Source organism: Erpetoichthys calabaricus, chromosome 10, assembly GCF_900747795.2.
Source record: "Erpetoichthys calabaricus chromosome 10, fErpCal1.3, whole genome shotgun sequence".
NCBI classification, from domain to species: Eukaryota; Metazoa; Chordata; class Cladistia; order Polypteriformes; family Polypteridae; genus Erpetoichthys; species Erpetoichthys calabaricus.
Window position 1 is genome coordinate 158,789,873 of NC_041403.2, and position 19,717 is coordinate 158,809,589.

The 19,717-nt window shown below is 38.3% G+C and overlaps 1 protein-coding gene across 11 annotated transcripts in view; it reads right to left on the reverse strand.

Annotated features, from left to right (window-relative positions):
- Positions 1-19,717, reverse strand: part of ctnnd1 (catenin (cadherin-associated protein), delta 1) — an 87,742-nt gene that overhangs the window by 8,311 nt on the left and 59,714 nt on the right. For 10 of the 11 annotated variants that reach the window (XM_051932539.1, XM_051932537.1, XM_051932546.1 and 7 more), the window contains 12 exons: positions 16,532-16,775; positions 15,909-16,131; positions 10,892-11,075; positions 10,684-10,801; positions 10,318-10,480; positions 6,702-6,719; positions 6,474-6,542; positions 6,262-6,389; positions 4,913-5,063; positions 3,192-3,384; positions 2,911-3,107; positions 1,210-1,254 (listed from right to left, as the gene is read on the reverse strand). In XM_051932539.1, coding sequence (XP_051788499.1) covers positions 1,210-1,254; positions 2,911-3,107; positions 3,192-3,384; positions 4,913-5,063; positions 6,262-6,389; positions 6,474-6,542; positions 6,702-6,719; positions 10,318-10,480; positions 10,684-10,801; positions 10,892-11,075; positions 15,909-16,131; positions 16,532-16,775 — 1,733 coding nt within the window. The remainder of the gene's footprint in view (positions 1-1,209; positions 1,255-2,910; positions 3,108-3,191; positions 3,385-4,912; positions 5,064-6,261; positions 6,390-6,473; positions 6,543-6,701; positions 6,720-10,317; positions 10,481-10,683; positions 10,802-10,891; positions 11,076-15,908; positions 16,132-16,531; positions 16,776-19,717) is intronic. The other variant, XM_051932540.1, reaches the window with a different exon arrangement.

Here is a 19,717-nt window from a genome sequence, read left to right on the forward strand (position 1 = left end):
GTCACAAATCTCAAAATGCACACACCCTTTACGCTATCAATAGGCAGAAATGTATCAAACCACTCTACATGAAGGAATTAATCTTTGGTAAGGCAAGTTAAACTTGGGTCAAAATCTTCTTTCCAGTTCTGTTATAGATTTGGATTTAATGTATGTCATAAAGGGTAACTTGTAATGAGGTACTTGATCAATTGTACATAACCACAAACTACATTTAGCATAAAATCCTGCCACAGCAATATACTGGATATACCCCCAGCATATTGGCCCTAACCCCGTCAACACATTGTTCCTTGGGGAGAAGCTTAAAGGCTCTGCTGGTGGCAATTCCTCGCCGAGCCACAAGATGGTGCGTGTTACTAATGTTTCTTTTGCTCCCTCTACGGACTGGATGATTGACAGCCCTCCCACCTCTGATGTCACTTTTGGTGTCCGTCCATAGGACCAGACTATTCCAGCCTGGCCTGTCCTTGACAGGAAGGGTCGCCATCTTGGAGAAGTCATTTTGAGACATGTCAATAAAAACATCTTTTTTCTACACATTTATAACCTATGTTTATTTTCAATTATACGTAGTTTAACTGCTGGTGCACCCCTGTGAGGCATCAACATCATTGCTTATGGGCTACATCTTTGATTGCATAGTACCACCATTAAAGTGCACTAAAGAGTGTGTAGGAAAATTAGCAGATTTCGTCCAAGCATGAATTCAGAGCTACATAATCTACAAACAACAAATCTACACCTCCCGAAGCCGCAAAAAAGCAATAGACATTTCACAGGACTCATCACATCCCGGTCATTGCCTCTTCCAGCTTTTGCCATCGGGCAAGAGATACAGAGCTATGAAAACTAGGACAAACCGCCTTAAAAACAGCTTTTATCCGAAAGAAATCATGGCCCTGAACTCAGAATAAAACTGCTCCATATTATTCTTCCAATGTGCAATATAGACCTTAAGTCAACAAGTGCAATTTGTATATTTATTACTATTCGGTTTGTTATTTTCTCTCTTCTTGTCTTTTTAACTCTTATTCCTCACACTGAGTCAATTGCACCTTCAATTTCGTTGTTCCTTTGTAAAAGTGACAATGACAATAAAGATCTATCTATCTATAATAAAGTGGTGAATCATCACAGACATGTCCGCTCACCTGACTCAGTTTATGTGACATTGAAACAGACTATTGACATTAAGTTGCTACTCACCATTCCCAAGATCATTCATTGGAATCATGTCTTTGTCCTTTTCTCCTACAAACAGGAGAGAAGCAGACTCAAGTTAAAATTTAGAAAGAGAAATGCTGGGACTTTTTCAATGCAAGATATTCAAGACGTTGCAAAAATATGAAGACTGCATGTGCTCTGTCAAGCGATCTCTATTAACAGTGTTCTTGCCAAAATGGTAATACTTTATGCCTGACATTCTTCTTTACTGATTTTGACCAAAATCAGTCATTAGTGAGCAGTTTGGTGTGTCATAAAATGAAACCGTTAGCTACCTGGACCCTCTATATGTACTCTCCAAACTGCCTAAAAATGTGATGTATATAGTGGAAGTGACAGGTTTGTAAAACCACTTAACAGGAATCTACTCCAATAAGAGGAATTTACTCAGAAGTAGTCTAAGTAGACAGCATACAGATTAAAAATGGATTATGTATTAACAACTGACAGTATGGTAATATTGAAAGGCAGTGAACAAAAACGGAAACTTCAGGTTACCACAGCAGGAAAATCCTGCATGACACAATATAGGCAAGCTGTTTCATGGATGAAAAGTAGCACATGACAATTCATTTTGAACTATACTCAAGTTAATATAAGCAGTCCACCAAGTCAGTAGCCATACATTTTCAACTTAAATCCTGTATAAAGTGTCAGTGGAAATAAAAATAGTATAAGCCACTTTATCACACTTCGTTAAAGTACATTAGGGATGCAAGGCAATGTGTAGGTTTTAGATTAAAAATGGCTCAGAGGTGTGTGTGCATTAAGTGTGGTGATACAGCCCTAGGGTGGTAGGGAGGAGAAATGGAGGAGCAAGCACTCACATGGAGACACATGATTTTAGCCAATTTCCACACTCAAGCTATAGGGTTTGTAATTGATGCATCTGTGCCCATGGGTATAAAGAAGAAGCTCAGAAAATGATCAGAAAAGGAACAAAAGGCTGGAGGATACAGAAGAGGGTCATGGCAGAGCTGGTGCTGCCACAGAGAGAAGACAGGCAGGCAATTGTGAACGTGGCCTTGAGTGGAGAAGTGGCAATCCAGGGTATGGTCACTTATGCCAAGCATCCAGAATAGCAAGAACCACCAAATACTGACCAATTTTAGTTGAATTAAAAAAAAAAAAAAAACTGAGAAGCACTTCAATACTAAAAGAAACAGCCATTTGAGCAACACTTCTAAATGATGCTATTTAATGCTAATGTCATACACTATTAATTGGCTGGTCAACTTATTTACAAAAATGCAACTAAAAGTGATTTTGCAAAGGCTGACGATTTTAGATGCTTAAACTTTTTTCAGAGATAAAAGATTTACAAGTAGCAATGGGGATTTTTCCCATCATTTGATTGTTTTAAATAACCTCATTTTGATCAAATCACGTTTGCTTAGAAAATACTTATTTTGTTTAAGAATGAGCATAGCAAAATATTCTAGTGAACAGAGATGAGGAAAAAGGTAAAGACAGATTCCTTTAAACTAAACAGATTTTAAGGAATAACAAATTCTATAAAAGCAGTTAAAGTATGTGTTAAATGTTTTCTGCCCAATATATTTTGCAGACTGAGAACATCCATTTGTTTGATACAATACATACAGGAGTTTGGTTTATATAGCAAACAATTAGCTCATATCAAATTCTACATTTATGAGGAAAGTTCGACATTTTTTCAATTACCTCTTCTTTTATCAATAAGTGGTAGAGTGCTGTCTTCGTACCCTGGGCCTCCAGTCTTTCGTGGTGTAGGGGAAAGATTCACCATGAAGTCAGTCTTCTTCCAACCATCTTTCTCAAGTGGACGTCTGAGCTCCTTGTATGCCCAAACTGTCTGCAACACCTGACCAGCAGCCCGAACTTCTCGATCTGATCGGTTGCTGAGAGGGACATACATATTTTAGTAAGAGCACTCCTTTAAAAATGCACCTGAACCTCATTACCACATAACAGCCACCTCTTACCCATCTTTGTTAATCAGCACCAGCTTTTCAATCCCTTGACATTCTTTAAGCTTTTTGGCAGCTTCCACGTTATGCACAAGCACTTCATTCACTGTGCTTAAAACAGAGATTATGGTGTCTTCAGACAGATTCTTGACTGGCTGCTGCTGGCCTCCTGGCAAGTTAGCCACTAAATTAGGCATAGCATACTTGCCTGGTATGGAAAGAAAGAGCGAGATCTTTAAAAGTAGTATTTGGCTTTTTGACCCAACCAAAAATTTAGTAACTATAGATGAGGGGCATGTAGGTAATAAAAATTTGGACTGGTAAATAGGGATACAAAAATGTGACACAGGTCAAATTCCATTACAACGAAGTCCCAGGGACCCAAAAATATTTAGTTGTAATGAGATTCTGTATTTGTCACTACAGTGCTTTCTTTAACTTGCATCCAGTGGTTTGCAATCATTTCAATAGCATCTTTCACGTTAATTTTCATCTCCTCCTGTCTACAAGGTAGGCTGACAATTTTTCTCAGCATTTCCTTGCGATAACACACTTTCAGGGTGCGAATGATGAACAAATGCAATGGCTGAAGCACTGCCGTTCAACTGGGTGGGAGGAACTCAACGCGAACATTATCTAGATGTGAAAGCATGCTGTGGGCTGCAGAATTAAAGCACATAAAAACTGCTTTAGATGTCTTCAAATGCAGCAGCTCGCATATGTTCGCGCCGAGGCCCAAGGTTCACAACCCAAGATTTTTCTTCTACTTAAAGCAAGTTTGCAGTGTCGACAGCAAACTTCGAATTCACTGGTAACGTCTTTTTTCTTTTGGCTGGAATCGAGAGCTGCAAAAATGCCCAAAAGTTTTTATTCTAATGTGAACTATTGTTTATTCGTGTCTGCCATGTCTATAGGAGGGTGACAAGGAGTTAAATTCCAATGGAGGATTTTCAAAATGTTGATGAGCAATAAGCAAAAGGTATCACTGAAAACCACAGAAAAAACAAAGCAAAAAACACACAGTACAAGGAAAGTTAGAAAAGCTTTTCAGTGTGCACAACTGAGCTGTGACCACAGAATTAACATCCACAGAATGGACTGCTCTGTGGATGGTTCATTCAGGTATTTCAAGGTCTTTTGGGTACTTTGTTGTAATGAAAGTGTCTGCTGAAGGCATTTTGTAGTAAGATTTTTATAGATTCTGTCTTATGGGGAAACTGTAGGGACCATAAAAAATACCTCGTTATAATGAAAATTTCGTTGCAATGATATTCGTTGTAACAGAATTTGACCTGTATTTTACAGACATCCCAATTCTAGTTAAAACAGCTAGGAAATGATCAACATGTGAAATACAAGTAGCATAAAATGCAGTGAAACAGTATTTGAAATACTTCTAGTAACACCATACATTTTCAGTATGATACAAATTGAAATAATGACTTAAGCTCTATTAGTTCTAAAGCTAATTTTTTACATACATTTCCCCACTTGCGTCCTTGACTGTTGGGGGGGGTGGGGGGATTCTAATTAAAATATCTGAATTACTTTATAATCGAGCAAAGTAATTTTCAGCATTATCTAGATAATTTCCAACCAAATTAATTTTAATTCATTGGGACTAAAGAATTATTATTAACAACAATAAAAAGTGAATGTAAAGAATCAAATGCTTTCAGACAAACAGAAACATACTAGTATTTATTGATGGGTACTGAAGCAGGTAACCCACTCACCAGTAAGCTCTCTGTTCCTCATATCTATTGCTAAGTTTCTTAAAGCACCAGACATTGCTCTGACAACTCTGTCTTGTTGATGAGCCAGGAGCTCTGAAATAGTTGACAGGCCTTTCTCGTGTCGAACCATGGAACGAATACATCTCCCATACTAGAAGGATAGAAGTAACAGAGTGCAGCAGTTATTTGTGTATATAAGAAAAAAAATGCCTCTGTAACAAACTATATTAAGCTACACTCTAAAAACCTAGACAAAAACATAGGACTTTCATATAAATGCAACTAAAAACACTACTTTACATATTGCATAATGAGTGTATATTCTATAACAAATATTTCTATACTAGAGCTAAACTTCATAAAATTTAAGATTTTTAACTCCCATTACAAAAAACACCTTGGATGTTGCAAGACCTAGAGATGACAATGCTTAACTAAAAGGAACTGCTACAGTATTAAAATTATTGTATTTGTGCTTGGATATTAATGCACAGTATGTAAAAGAACAAAATGTACAAGATTCGTGTTACTATTACAGATTTCCATGTAACATACTGAAAACATTTAGCATAATGAATATACAAAGATTCCTTTGACTTAGTAACAATATTTACAAACGCCACAGAGCTACAGTACTTTCATTAAGTTTCTTTACTATTATGAGCCACTAAGTTTACTTTTCTTCAAAGTACATTATCTAATCTTTCATGACAACATTCAAACCTATACAATTCCCCCTCCATATTCTCTTAATAGCAGCTTTAAGGCAGGTGCGTGCATATAAGCATTAAACATATTTTGAATGTACTGTACTGTTATCAGAAGCTTACATTTCTAGATACATCTTAATATGGTTTGAAATAAAACAACTATTGCTTCTAAGCTTTAATTGTAGTGTAGACGCTGAAATGTCATTCAGTTATCATGAGTATCAAACTCGCAACCTTTCATGTGTTCAAAGGGATGCTGAAAGAGTGGACCACCACATCAGAATTTGGCAATGCAAATATAGCACTAGAACTCACAATAAAATAATGCACTGGCATTAGCAAGGAGTGTCTTTTTATTGCAAAGCTGAATGTATGAAATCATTGCTTATTTATTATGACTAGAAAGAACTAAAGGGCCCCATTAAGTGACTTTAACACATTATTACCAGCTATTGTACTAAAAATTTAAGTAGTGGTCACTTTGTGAGAGCTGTCTTTGTATGACCTCCTTAAAACACTCCTTCCTGAAGTATACATTCAGCATTGCATTTTTCCTTCAAGGGATAGAACAGAATCAGCATGTTAACCATCACTAAGTCATTGCTCTAATATTGCAGTTATGTATGGGAGGAAACTCACAGTCCATCTGCCAGCACATAAATTCTGAATTGCACCAGCTGCTGCCTCCAGCACCACTGGGTTTTTACTTTCTCTTACTAAGGATGTGTAAACACGCACCACTTCAGGTTGGTATAGTAACTCGTAACCTGTAACAGAGAAATGAAAGAAATGAATTAAATATAACAGCTAATATTAAATGAAATGTAAAAGTTTTCAGGAGCTTCACTTGCCTTTAGCAGGTGTTGTTCGTTTTGGAAACTCAATAACCTCTGCACTGAAATCATCAGATTCTTTCTTTCCTGCAGAACCAAAAAACAACATTTAAGTAAAGGAGAGGTTTCCCAAAGTTCATGAATACAACTGAATGAGGTGCTCTTTTTGCCAGCCTTAAAGATATATGGTGATTTAGAAATGAATGACTGGCCATAAGACTGGCCTGTACTTTATAAATCACTCACCTTTAGAAAACCATTCGTCTACACAGGACCGGTGGAAGAAATAAAGAGAAAGAAGAACTGGAGTCAGTTGCAAAGCTTAACCCAGCCACCACAATTTTATGCCAAAAAAAAGCAGAAACTTTACCACCAAGTACCCACAGCCTGCAGTTAAGCAGCCAAAGCTACATTAGGAATATGTGCAAAATAAAATTATGCAAAAGACTGATTATTACTGATGCACATGCAAATGATAAAGAAAAAAAAAATGTATAGCATTCAACTACAAAATAAACCTGCTACAAAAAATTGAAACAGAACAAGTGCTGGCTTAGCAAAATCTTTGAACTCCAGATGGTGGTGATCCTAATTCGATAGTAGAAATGAAATTTTAACACGGAACTAACAAGTTAACAACAAGGAGGCATGCATTTGTACAAGGCGTTTGATCACCAACATGCCAAAGAATATGCTACATATTAAAAGTAACAATACAGGAAAAAAAAAAGTGCCTAAAGTGTTTGAACTGTTTAAAAAGAATACTGGTTTCAAAAAAAGGGGAAAATAGTGTGTGAAAATAAATTGCACATCCAGTATAAACAAATGACAGCCGATGCCAAATATTTACAAGCTTACCAGGGCAAAATTTAATACCCTAGGTTCTTGTCTATAAGCCGGAAACCAAAAATCATACGAATTTTTAAAATAAAATCTTATCATAGATAAGCCGGACTCATGGATAAGCCGAACGTACTATAACCTATAACTAATAGAAGGGAGGGAGGTCAGTGGTCTCACTCGCACCCATTTAATTTCTTTAAGGGGGGGAGAGAGTGTGAGATATTGGCGCGTCTCTCACTCCCCGCATGGCGCGGTTAGAGCGGCCGGAGCGCGTTCTTTCTGCTCTGGGCGTCGCCGAGTCAACACGCGGTCATTTAAATTGCGATTGTTAAATTTTTGTTTTGTGAAATTTGTTAAAATGGATAATGTTTCTGGTACATGCTTCCTCAGTTGGTTTGCCCAGTTGATTTCATACAAGGGACGCTATTGGCAGATGGCTGAGAAGCTAGATTGCTTACTTTTCTGTCTCTCTTGCGCGGACTATCTGTGATCCTGACGTATGGGGATTGAGCAGGGGGGCTGTTCGCACACCTAGACGATACGGATGCTCGTCTAAAACTGCTGAAAGATTATCTTCACGTTGCTATCTTTTGCTTCCTGAAACGACATGCTGCACAGTGCTTCACATACTTAAAAGCTCGAAGGGCACGTATTGATTTTTGACTGAAAAACAAACTCTCTTTTTCTCTCTCTCTCTCTCTTTGTCTGCTCCTGACGGAGGGGGTGTGAGCTACCGCCTTCAACAGCTTTGTGCCGCGGTGCTTCACATACTTAAAAGCCAAACATTGAGCACAGTTTAAACTTTTGAAAAAGAGACAAATGTTTGTTTGCAGTGTTTGAATAACGTTCCTGTCTCTCTACAACCCCCTGTGTTTCTGCGCAAATCTGTGACCCAAGCATGACAATATAAAAATAACCATATAAACATATGGTTTCTACTTCGCGGATTTTCTTATTTCGCGGGTGGCTCTGGAACGCAACCCCCGCGATGGAGGAGGGATTACTGTATAAACCGGATTTATGTATAAGCCGATATTCTATTTTTTCATTTCCACAACTTTCTTCCTTAGATAAGCCGCGGCTTATAGACAAGAACTTAGGGTAATTTAAAATAAAATTACACATATATGCTCTCTGTATAGGTTTTTAGATAAGGAGCAGAAAATCTTGGAATTAAAGTGTCCACAAGCTAGAAAGTTTTTCAAAAGTTATAATATCCAAGTTTTAGGATGATTTTGCTCAGATTTTAAAGTTCCACAGATTAAATATTCTTGTTAAATATTCATTTACAGCAATATAAATTAATCTGAGCAGATTATAAAGTATTTCATAATTAGCAGTATATAACTTATTATTAGTTCATACAGTGTTTATCAGAGTATTTGCTATTCTTTGTCTTTAATCCTTGTCCAAGTAGTAGTGAAAGTATTCTATTTAAGGAAAAAGGTTCAATGCAAGTGTCAAACATTTTTCAATAATTAAAAACATACTAAAAAAAATTGTCTGGGGCATTTAAGGATCACTTGATATAACTTAATACATTTCAAATGACCTTTCATGTATAATCAGAATCTGGTTTTAACATTAAATTTTAGTCTTCATGTTCAAAAACAAGTAACCTTCTAAAACTACTTTAAAAATTATAGATTTTTTTTGTATTTCATACAAATGTGCCAGGTAAATTGTTAAATTTGCATCTAGTGTTGATAAAGTGGTCAAACAAATTGGACAACCAATATTATATGCAAACATCATCAATTAGCAGGATTTAGACATGGAAAATAGGTCCACTTTCAAAGAGATGGCAGTATATAGGACCTTAAATCTTTTATCCAATGAAGAAAAATGTCAAAGCTATTTCTGTTTATAAATTTTGACCTACTACACACTTAAATGTTCAAAATGCTTAAAAGAAGAAATTACTACATCACAGAGAAAAAATACTGTTTTAAAATGTTAAATGACAACACTGCTGGTGATGATTTTAAAAAACAAATCCACTAAAACACTTCAGGCAATAAAACCCAAATATCTGGTAATGGAGAAAAATGATGTCTATAGCCCCTACTGCACCAACACATTTGCAAATAAATGAAACTCTTTGAATGGGAGATTTAAAATGTTAAGTTTGAGGTGCAAGATACTTTGGCTTTATCTGGTTATTATAGCCTCTCATGGAATGGATGAGGATAAAAGCTGACTTAACTGGAAAAAGACCATGCTACTAACTAAAACTGGTTACTTCAATTGAACCATACAAAACTATTTGCATTAATTTAGAACAATAGTGCACTATCAAGAGTAAAGTCAAGGTTTACAACATTGAAAATAAATTTGTTTCTCTAGCTAGCCTAAATGATTGTTATTTATTGGTAATATATGCAGTGGGCTGGCGCCCTGCCTGGGGTTTGTTTCCTGCCTTGCGCCGTGTTGGCTGGGATTGGCTCCAGCAGACCCCCCGTGACCCTGTAGTTAGGATATAGTGGGTTGGATAATGGATGGATGGATGGTAATATTATAAATTTAGATAGAGATTTTTGAGAAAAATGTTTACAAGATAAAAAATATTCATGTTTATAGACAGAGGGTCTGTGTGATTAACATTAAACAGACATTGTAGAAAAATAAATTTGTACCAAGATGTCAATTATGCAATACACACTTCACATTTAAAAGAAATCTCAAACTGTAAGCAATTAGCTGGTCTACAGGAACCTATTGTTAACTATGCCAAGGTGGTTAACTTACCATACACCTTAAGCACCTTAGCTTAGTTTCATAATGGCAAGAAATGCTACAATGTTTATTGGTTTTATTTCAGCTCCTACTAGTCTAAAATTCAGAACAAAAAGCAACTGAAGCTTTTATAGGTACCTCAAAAAAGGGTAAGCTACCAAAAACGAGATACATTGATTGCACCCAAATCCCAAACAACTAATACCTTTAAGGTGATATTAAGATCATCCATATAAATGGCAAAGATATTAACAATATGGAAATTACATTAAATCTGAATTACCTTTACCCTTCTTGCTGCCAAAACAGCTGGCTTTTTGTGTCCCATTGGTAGTAGCATTATGGTTGACCTGGGGATTATTTTCTTGAAATTTTTCACAACCTGGGACCTCTTTGTGGACTTGGTAAGAAAGGTTCCTTAAAAGGCAGACACAGTTTTCCACAAGCTTTAAAAAAAAAAAAAATATAGATATATATATATATATCCCAAAAGTCTGGTAAGCAGCAGATCCAAGGAGCTTGATAAGAAAAGTTTGTGTTCCAAATTCATTACACAAGTGATGTTAAAAATAAAAGCTGTATTATCTTAGGTACAAGGCCAATAATACAATAGTCCAGAGTGTCAATCATAACAGAGGAAACATAGTACCTTACAATCAACATCCTTGCGATCAATCTGCAACTGGACAATATGCACGAGGGCATCCACAAGACCACTACACTCTCGAAGTTTTCTACGAGCCTCACTGCGTTCGGAGCTCACATTTCTGTTAGACAAATAAATTAAGTTTTTTCTCCCTCTTGATCTTTAAGGGTATCTGAAAACAATCACAATAAATTATCCTTTTGAAGCATACCTTAAGCAGCCAGCAGTATTGGTCAATGATGTCTCCCATTCTATGTGCCTAGGTTTTGAGTCTTCATTCTGCTCATTCTCCCAGCCAGAATGTGGTACCATTACTTCATCAGACAGTGCGTGTAGAGCATGGTCCACGATTTCCATCTTGACAGAATCATGAGAAGATAAATTCCACAAGGTGCCTAATACACAAACAGAGTCTTAAGTATGACCAGGGTAGACAGGGAAGCATAAAGACAGTCAGATTGTGATTCAGGCTCTATTAAATAACCCATCAGCACTGTACCAGTCCATTTCTGCAGTAAGACAAAGATGGGACAATTACTTTTATACCAGAAGGATGAGAACTTTTCCTGCTGTTTGAATACAAAAAATTATGCAATGATGCACAAAAGTAAAAAAATACACACACCCATCAATGAACATTAATGCAAAGTTAAATTGTTCCAGTCCCTACAGTTAACATATTTAATACTGTGCTGCCACTTGTGACATAAAACGGTATCACAAACTTTACAAATACATTACCATATGAACAGTTTATGAAAATACACACATTACCTTTACATACAGTATATTCTATTTGTAGATGACATTTATTGAAAGCTACACGTTTGTTTCCAACTATTCAAATACAGCAATACCAGCATTGTCTGATCAACTGCAGTGCTGCAATAAATATGGACCAAAGTAGGACATATATTTTTTTCACACATTAGTCTCCGACTCAAATGCATCTTGGGTTATCAATCACTGAAGCATGTTGATGCAACCCTTCACAAAGTACACAGAATTGAATTTGCCCCAATTCTTCATGCCTTCTGTTAAAACCTTATCCAGATTTGTATTTCACCCTTTTTCCTTTCAGCCTTTTTCTCTCTCATCAAAACCTTACTCTGGCTTTTTTACCACTATTTGCTCTAAAACTTACCTCTCGTTGATGTTTCCCTTTATTTTATCTAAAAGCAGCTGTACAGGGAACTCCTAACACTCTATTCTGACTATGTACAGCTCAAAGAGAGAATGCCAGGCTAAATGCCAGAGTGAAGAGCTTTGTGAAAACCAAGGTGGTTGTAGTTTAACCTTTTAACACTAGTTTATTTTTAATATTACTTCTCATTTTACATTTAGTTTTAGTTAAGTTAAAATATGACAAAAGCTAAGTTTTAGTAATTATGGTAAGGTTAAAGCGATGTTATGAAAGTTAGCTTCGTGTCAAATCGAGAAGACTTAAGTTTAATGTCAGTAGAACCCTACATACAGTGTATCCGGAAAGTATTCACAGCGCATCACTTTTTCCACATTTTGTTATGTTACAGCCTTATTCCAAAATGGATTCAATTCATTTTTTTCCTCAGAATTCTACAAACAACACCCCATAATGACAACGTGAAAAAGGTTTGAGATTTTTGCAAATTTATTAAAGATAAAAAAAATTCAGAAAGCACAAGTATTCATAGCCTTTGCCATGAAGCTCAAAATTGAGCTCAGGTGCATCCTGTTTCCCCTGATCATCCTTGAGATGTTTCTGCAGCTTCATTGGAGTCCACCTGTGGTAAATTCAGTTGACTGGACAGGATTTGGAAAGGCACACACCTGTCCATATAAGGTCCCACAGTTGACAGTTCATGTCAGAGCACAAACCAAGCATGAAGTCAAAGGAATTGTCTGTAGACCTCCGAGACAGGATTGTCTCGAGGCACAAATCTGGGGAAGGTTACAGAAAAATTTCTGCTGCTTTGAAGGTCCCAATGAGCACAGTGGCCTCCATCATCCGTAAGTGGAAGAAGTTCGAAACCACCAGGACTCTTCCTAGAGCTGGCCAGCCATCTAAACTGAGCGATCGGGGGAGAAGGGCCTTAGTCAGGGAGGTGACCAAGAACCCGATGGTCACTTTGTCAGAGCTCCAGATGTCCTCTGTGGAGAGAGGAGAACCTTCCAGAAGGACAACAATCTCTGCAGCAATCCACCAATCAGGCCTGTATGGTAGAGTGGCCAGACGGAAGCCACTCCTTAGTATAAAGGCACATGGCAGCCCGCCTGGAGTTTGCCAAAAGGCACCTGAAGGACTCTCAGACCATGAGAAAGAAAATTCTCTGGTCTGATGAGACAAAGATTGAACTCAATGGTGTGAATGCCAGGCGTCATATATGGAGGAAACCAGGCAGCGCTCATCACCAGGCCAATACCATCCCTACAGTGAAGCATGGTGGTGGCAGCATCATGCTGTGGGGATGTTTTTCAGCGTCAGGAACTGGGAGACTAGTCAGGATAAAGGGAAAGATGACTGCAGCAATGTAGAGAGACATCCTGGATGAAAACCTGCTCCAGAGCGCTCTTGACCTCAGACTGGGGCGACGGTTCATCTTTCAGCAGGACAACGACCCTAAGCACACAGCCAAGATATCAAAGGAGTGGCTTCAGGACAACTCTGTGAATGTCCTTGAGTGGCTCAGTCAAAGCCCAGACTTGAATCTGATTGAACATCTCTGGAGAGATCTTAAAATGGCTGTACACTGATGCTTCCCATCCAACCTGATGGAGCTTGAGAGGTGCTGCAAAGAGGAATGGGCGAAACTGGCCAAGGATAGGTGTGCCAAGCTTGTGGCATCATATTCAAAAAGACTTGAGGCTGTAATTGCTGCCAAAGGTGCACTGACAAAGTATTGAGCAAAGGCTGTGAATACTTATGTACACGTGATTTCTCAGTTTTTTTATTTTTAATAAATTTGCAAAAACCTCAAGTAAACTTTTTTCACGTTGTCATTATGGGGTGTTGTGTGTAGGATTCTGAGGAAACAAAATGAATTTAACTCTTTTAGGGCTAATTTTTTTTTTGTTTCTTTTCTCCCAGGGCTGAATATTTTTCCAAAAACTAACATTTTTTTAAAAAAAGAACACAAAGCAATTGTTTAACATATCAAATCAACAAAAAATATTTACTTTTGACAAATGTTATTGTCTTGCATGTTGTATGAGCCTGAATTCTCTATGATTTCACATACATTTTACACAGCAAAGTCTGATCTCGCTCAAAGCAGCCAATTTCAGTCATTGCCACATTGCACTCCTTACAATATGTGTTGTTTTGATGCCTACTTTTCAATTGTCTGTTGCTGCACTTTCTCACATATATTGTTAGTGTGTACTGTAGAGAGACAAGTCACCCATTTGCCATCGTGCCATGCCACTGCCACCAAGTTTTCTGCCTGCATGAAAACCGTATTGTCACCTCTTTTCATCTTCTGAAACTTTATGAACTTTATGTATGGCATTATAGCCTGGCTCACCCCATGGGATTTGCTTCTGTTTATTACAGAAGTGAATAAAACTTTGCAGCAGCACGTACCTAAGCAACCAGGGGACAAAACACGTTTGGACCAATGCTCCCTGAAGTTATATCACCAGTTCTGTCCCATCTCTATTTGTAATGCCACAGCGCGCTTCACCTCGTCTTTCGTTGTGGGTTTCCACTTTGAAAAACGAGAATGCGATGCAAACGCAGCCCGCGATTCAAAAAAAATCTCTGCCTACCTGTTTGTCTCGTCTGACAGTAGCTGAAAAGCAGCATCAGGAGAGAGCAGCCTGAAGTACAGCAGCTGGTGATCTGTCGTGTCCAAAAGCAAGCCATGCCGTCTTGTAAACTCCGGTAGCCAGATCGGCTCTCAACGGATCAATGTCTGTGTATTTATCCCATGCGAACCTTGCCGTAGATGCATCGGCTGCGCGAAGGCACTCAACTGGCAGCAAATCCGCTCGCGCGGCATCGGCTGGTGTCTGATCAGCTGATGCCTGCTTCTAACTCTCTTGCTCAATCTCCTGATCACTGCCAATAAAGTCCGATTCTGAAAAATCAAGAGTCCGACTCCGCGGTAATGCGCAAAACAACGTCTGCCAAGTGTTTTCTTTTCTGCACTTGCTTCGCTGCCTTTTCACATGTCGGTGCCATCTTGCCTTTGTTTACATTTCGCAACTCACGCACACGCAATGTTTATTTGCCGAGTCAACGAGTCTAGCATTCCTCCAAGCACAGAGGGAATGCCTGTGACGTGACAGTGAGATTTGTCGCCATTAACAGCTGATTGTCGCCCTTTATCCCTGGATGTCAACATTCGCCTTCAATCCCTCCTGTCGACAAAAGTCGACATCCGCCCTAAAAGAGTTAATCCATTTTGGAATAAGGCTGTAACATAAAATGTGGAAAAAGTGATGCGCTGTGAATACTTTCCGGATGCACTGTATGTCCTGTTAAAACTTAACAAAACCCAGATACTGAACAATTTATGATTATATTTTGTGATTACTTTTGCAGAACAAACTGCACTTTTACCTGAAGATCACCAATCCAAATTTAAGCAAATACTTCTTTCTCCAATGCATCCCACCATAACACCAACACAAAACAAAGCCCGATTGTTCATGTGTTTCAGTTTTTTTTTTTTTTTTTTTCCTTTGTCCAGAAACATGTTGCAGGTTCATTTGTGATGGATATGAAGGTGAGCTTCAAAGTTTGCTGGGTTTTCACTCTTAATCTGTATGGCACACGCCCAGCTCTAACATCTATTGTCTTTTCAATGTAATATTCTAAACATTTCCATACAGCACTCTGAGGTTTTCTTCTAGCCATGTTGATCGCTGATGCTGTTTTAGTCATGGAAAGTATATATACTGAATTTCACCACCTACAGGGAAGGCCTGGAATTTTGTGAAAAAATGCAAAAATGGAATCTACAGTGTTCTTAGAGGAACAATCATGAAAACTGAAAATATTTTTCTAGTTATTCTTGTCAGGTACTATAATTTCAAATTTTGGATTTTTCATTTTGGTTTTGTAAATTATCAGTTTACAAAATGTTTTCATTAATAATTTTAATCTTCATTTTCATTTTAGTTTACCAAAATAATTGTGGCAATAAAAATAAAACACACACATTACCCCATTCAAAAAAGTGACCTTAATGTGAGCCGCACACTATCGCCCTGCTTTACAAACACTAAAATAGCTATTGCATTACCTGTGATGCAGTCTGTCAGATCCTGGTCCCTTGCTTTGCGCAATAGCCTTACTAATGCTGGAACACCATCACAGTTTTTGATTGCCACTTTGTTATCTCCATCATTGCCAAAGGAAATATTTTTAAGTGCACCACAAGCACTGTAATGTACATCCTTTTTTGGATTATCAAGGAGACTGACAAGGGCAGGTATACCTTTCAATCGTCTCACATCAGACTTCACCTGCCAAGAAATCACACAGTAAACTTGCAAGTTTGGTTATAGACAAAACCAGAAGTAATATTACATAAAAATGTAACTGAATACAACAATGGATATTTGGGACCTCCGGTCTCTAAACCTGCCACAGGAGCTTTAAAGATATACAAAACAGAAAAGACAGTTACACTTTCTTGAGCTTTCCCTTTGCTCAATTACGGGAGAACCAGACTACAACTGTACAGTTGATGTCATTTAATGCAACTACTCTCCTCATGCATGTATACACTACAAAACGACTTAACAAATGAACTGCTTAAGACAGCACTAAAGGTGTTTAAGAAGCACAAAAAGGCATAATCCCAAGGGCTTGCATTCAGTACTATGAATATAAGTTAAAGCCATAAATAGCCAAGGCACCTACCTTATCATTACGGAATGTTAGGTGCTGGAGGAATGCTGCAGCATTAGATTTCACTGGATCTAGGCGATAATTCAGCATTGCAACGACTTCAGGAAGCTCTGGTTGCCTCCACTGAACAGGAGGGCCTTTTCGAAGTGTACTGTCCAGACTAGCCATGCTGCCGCGCTCTGCCTGGGCTAAAGGTGCAGGCCAGTAATAAGGATCCCCTCCACTCATATCTCCATCAAGTGTGTCTTCATAACTCCTGGAAGACAAGAGAAATTCATGTGACAGTCTGCTAAGGAGGTACACTCAAAACAAATCCAACTCCAACTTAATTTATTCAGCATAAAGCAAACCACCACATGGTAAAAAGCTCTAAGGTGCCAAGACCATAACCCTACACTAACGATGAAAACAAAGCATACACATTTGAAATTAATATTTGGCTAACATATCTGATACATACAGTATCTGTAGCTTGCTTTGCTCTTTGGTAGAATTCTGATGAAATTAAGAAAGCTGTATTATTTCCTTCTATTGGCAGCAAGTTAACATGATGGGTAGGCTTCAAACCCACTGTGGAGTCTGCACATTCTCCACTTCCATGCATGGGCTTTCCTTGAACATTGCTGTGCTGGTTAGAATGATTGACTTCTATAAACTGGCCCTTTGTGAATGTTGTGTGCATGAGTGTGTCCTGCAATGGACTGGAACCTTATCCCATTTATAGACTATTCAGGTTCCAGGTTTTTTGTGTAATTACATTCTACTTTGAACGTGGCTTGCAGATTCCAAGACAAAAAAAAGCAGGTAAAAAATTACAGAGCTTCAACTCTACTATTGTGGAAGATGAATGAGACATGAAACATCTACATTCAGTATGTTTAAAATACAAATTGCTTTAGTAATAGGACTTATTCCACAAAACTATTTTGGTGTGCCTGTTCCACAATATGGACTAAAAACTGCTTTAAATCTTATTACTGTGAAGGTGGCACATCACATACGCTGTTCTTATTTGTTGTTAAAACACACACACTTCTTTATATATACAGTGCATCCGGAAAGTATTCACAGCACATCACTTTTTCCACATTTTATTATGTTACAGCCTTATTCCAAAATGAATTAAATTCATTTTTTTCCTCAGAATTCTATACACAATACCCCATAATGACAATGTGAAAAAAGTTTGAGATTTTGGCAAATTTATTAAAAATAAAAAAATTGAGAAAGCACATGTACATAAGTATTCATAGCCTTTGCCATGAAGCTCAAAATTGAGCTCAGGTGCATCCTGTTTCCCCTGATCATCCTTGAGATGTTTCTGCAGCCTAATTGGAGTCCACCTGTGGTAAATTCAGGTGATTGGACATGATTTGAAAAGGCACACACCTGTCTATATAAGGTCCCACTGTTGACAGTTCATGTCAGAGCACAAACCAACATGAAGTCAAAGGAATTGTCTGTAGACCTCCGAGACAGGATTGTCTCGAGGCACAAACCTGGGGAAGGTAACAGAAAAATTTCTGCTGCTTTGAAGGTCCCAATGAGCACAGTGGCCTCCATCATCCGTAAGTGGAAGAAGTTCGAAACCACCAGGACTCTTCCTAGAGCTGGCCGGCCACCTAAACTGAGCGATCAGGGGAAAAGGGTCTTAGTCAGGGAGGTGACCAAGAACCCGATGGTCACTCTGTCAGAGCTCCAGAGGTCCTCTGTGGAGAGAGGAGAACCTTCCAGAAGGACAACCATATAGTCTGTTATACCTGCATTTTTATTACTCTTTAATTTAATATTGTTTTTGTATCAGTATGCTGCTGCTAGAGTATGTGAATTTCCCCTTGGGATTAATAAAGTATCTATCTATCTCTGCAGCAATCCACCAATCAGGCCTGTATGGTAGAGTGGCCAGACGGAAGCCACTCCTTAGTAAAAGGCACATGGCAGCCCACCTGGAGTTTGCCGAAAGGCACCTGAAGGACTCTCAGACCATGAGAAAGAAAATTCTCTGGTCTGATGAGACAAAGATTGAACTCTTTGGTGTGAATGCCAGGCGTAACGTTTGGAGGAAACCAGGCGCCGCTCATCTCCAGGCCAATACCATCCCTACAGTGAAGCATGGTGGTGGCAGCTTTATGCTGTGGGGATGTTTTTCAGCGGCAGGAACTGGGAGACTAGTCAGGATCAAGGGAAAGATGACTGCAGCAATGTACAGACATATCCTGGATGAAAACTTGCTCCAGAGCGCTCTTGACCTCAGACTGGGGCGACGGTTCATCTTTCAGCAGGACAACGATCCTAAGCACACAGCCAAGATATCAAAGGAGTGGAATCAGGACAACTCTGTGAATGTCCTTGAGTGGCCCAGCCAGAGCCCAGATTTGAATCTGATTGAACATCTCTGGAGAGATGTTAAAATGGCTGCGCACCGACGCTTCCCATCCAACCTGATGGAGCTTGTGAGGTGCTGCAAAGAGGAATGGGCGAAACTGGCCAAGGATAGGTGTGCCAAGCTTGTGGCATCATATTCAAAAAGACTTGAGGCTGTAATTGCTGCCAAAGGTGCATCGACAAAGTATTGAGCAAAGGCTATGAATACTTGTGTACATGTGATTTCTCAGTTTTTTTTATTTTTAATTTGCAAAAACCTCAAACTTTTTTCACATTGTCATTATGGGGTGTTGTGTGTAGAATTCGGAGGGAAAAAAAACTTAATCCATTTTGGAATGAGGCTGTAACATAACTAAATGTGGAAAAAGTGATGCGCTGTGAATACTTTCCAGAAGCACTGTATGTTAGTTACCTCATATTTTGTAGTGATGGCCAAGAAAAACTTTAAATCTTATGTTCTCATGCAGAATGGAAATTAAAAGTTTAACACAATGCAAGTCTCTGATGTGACCTGTGTTGGACAACAAACAATATTAAAACCTAAAGCAAAAAAATCACTATTCGTGTCATACCAACCACATATCTAATCATGTGCTTAAAATGTCCCAAACATATGAATTTAATATTGTTAAATAGTTTACGTCCAGAACATGCTCTTATGAACTAAAATACAGTGTAGTCAGATACGAATGAGTGTTTAATTGTAGTCCCACCACCTGAAAGTTACATTTTCATTCTTTTCCACAACTGGAGTACCTCTAAATTATCAGCAGACTATGAAACTGCCCAGGTGAATTGATCTTGAGCTTGTTG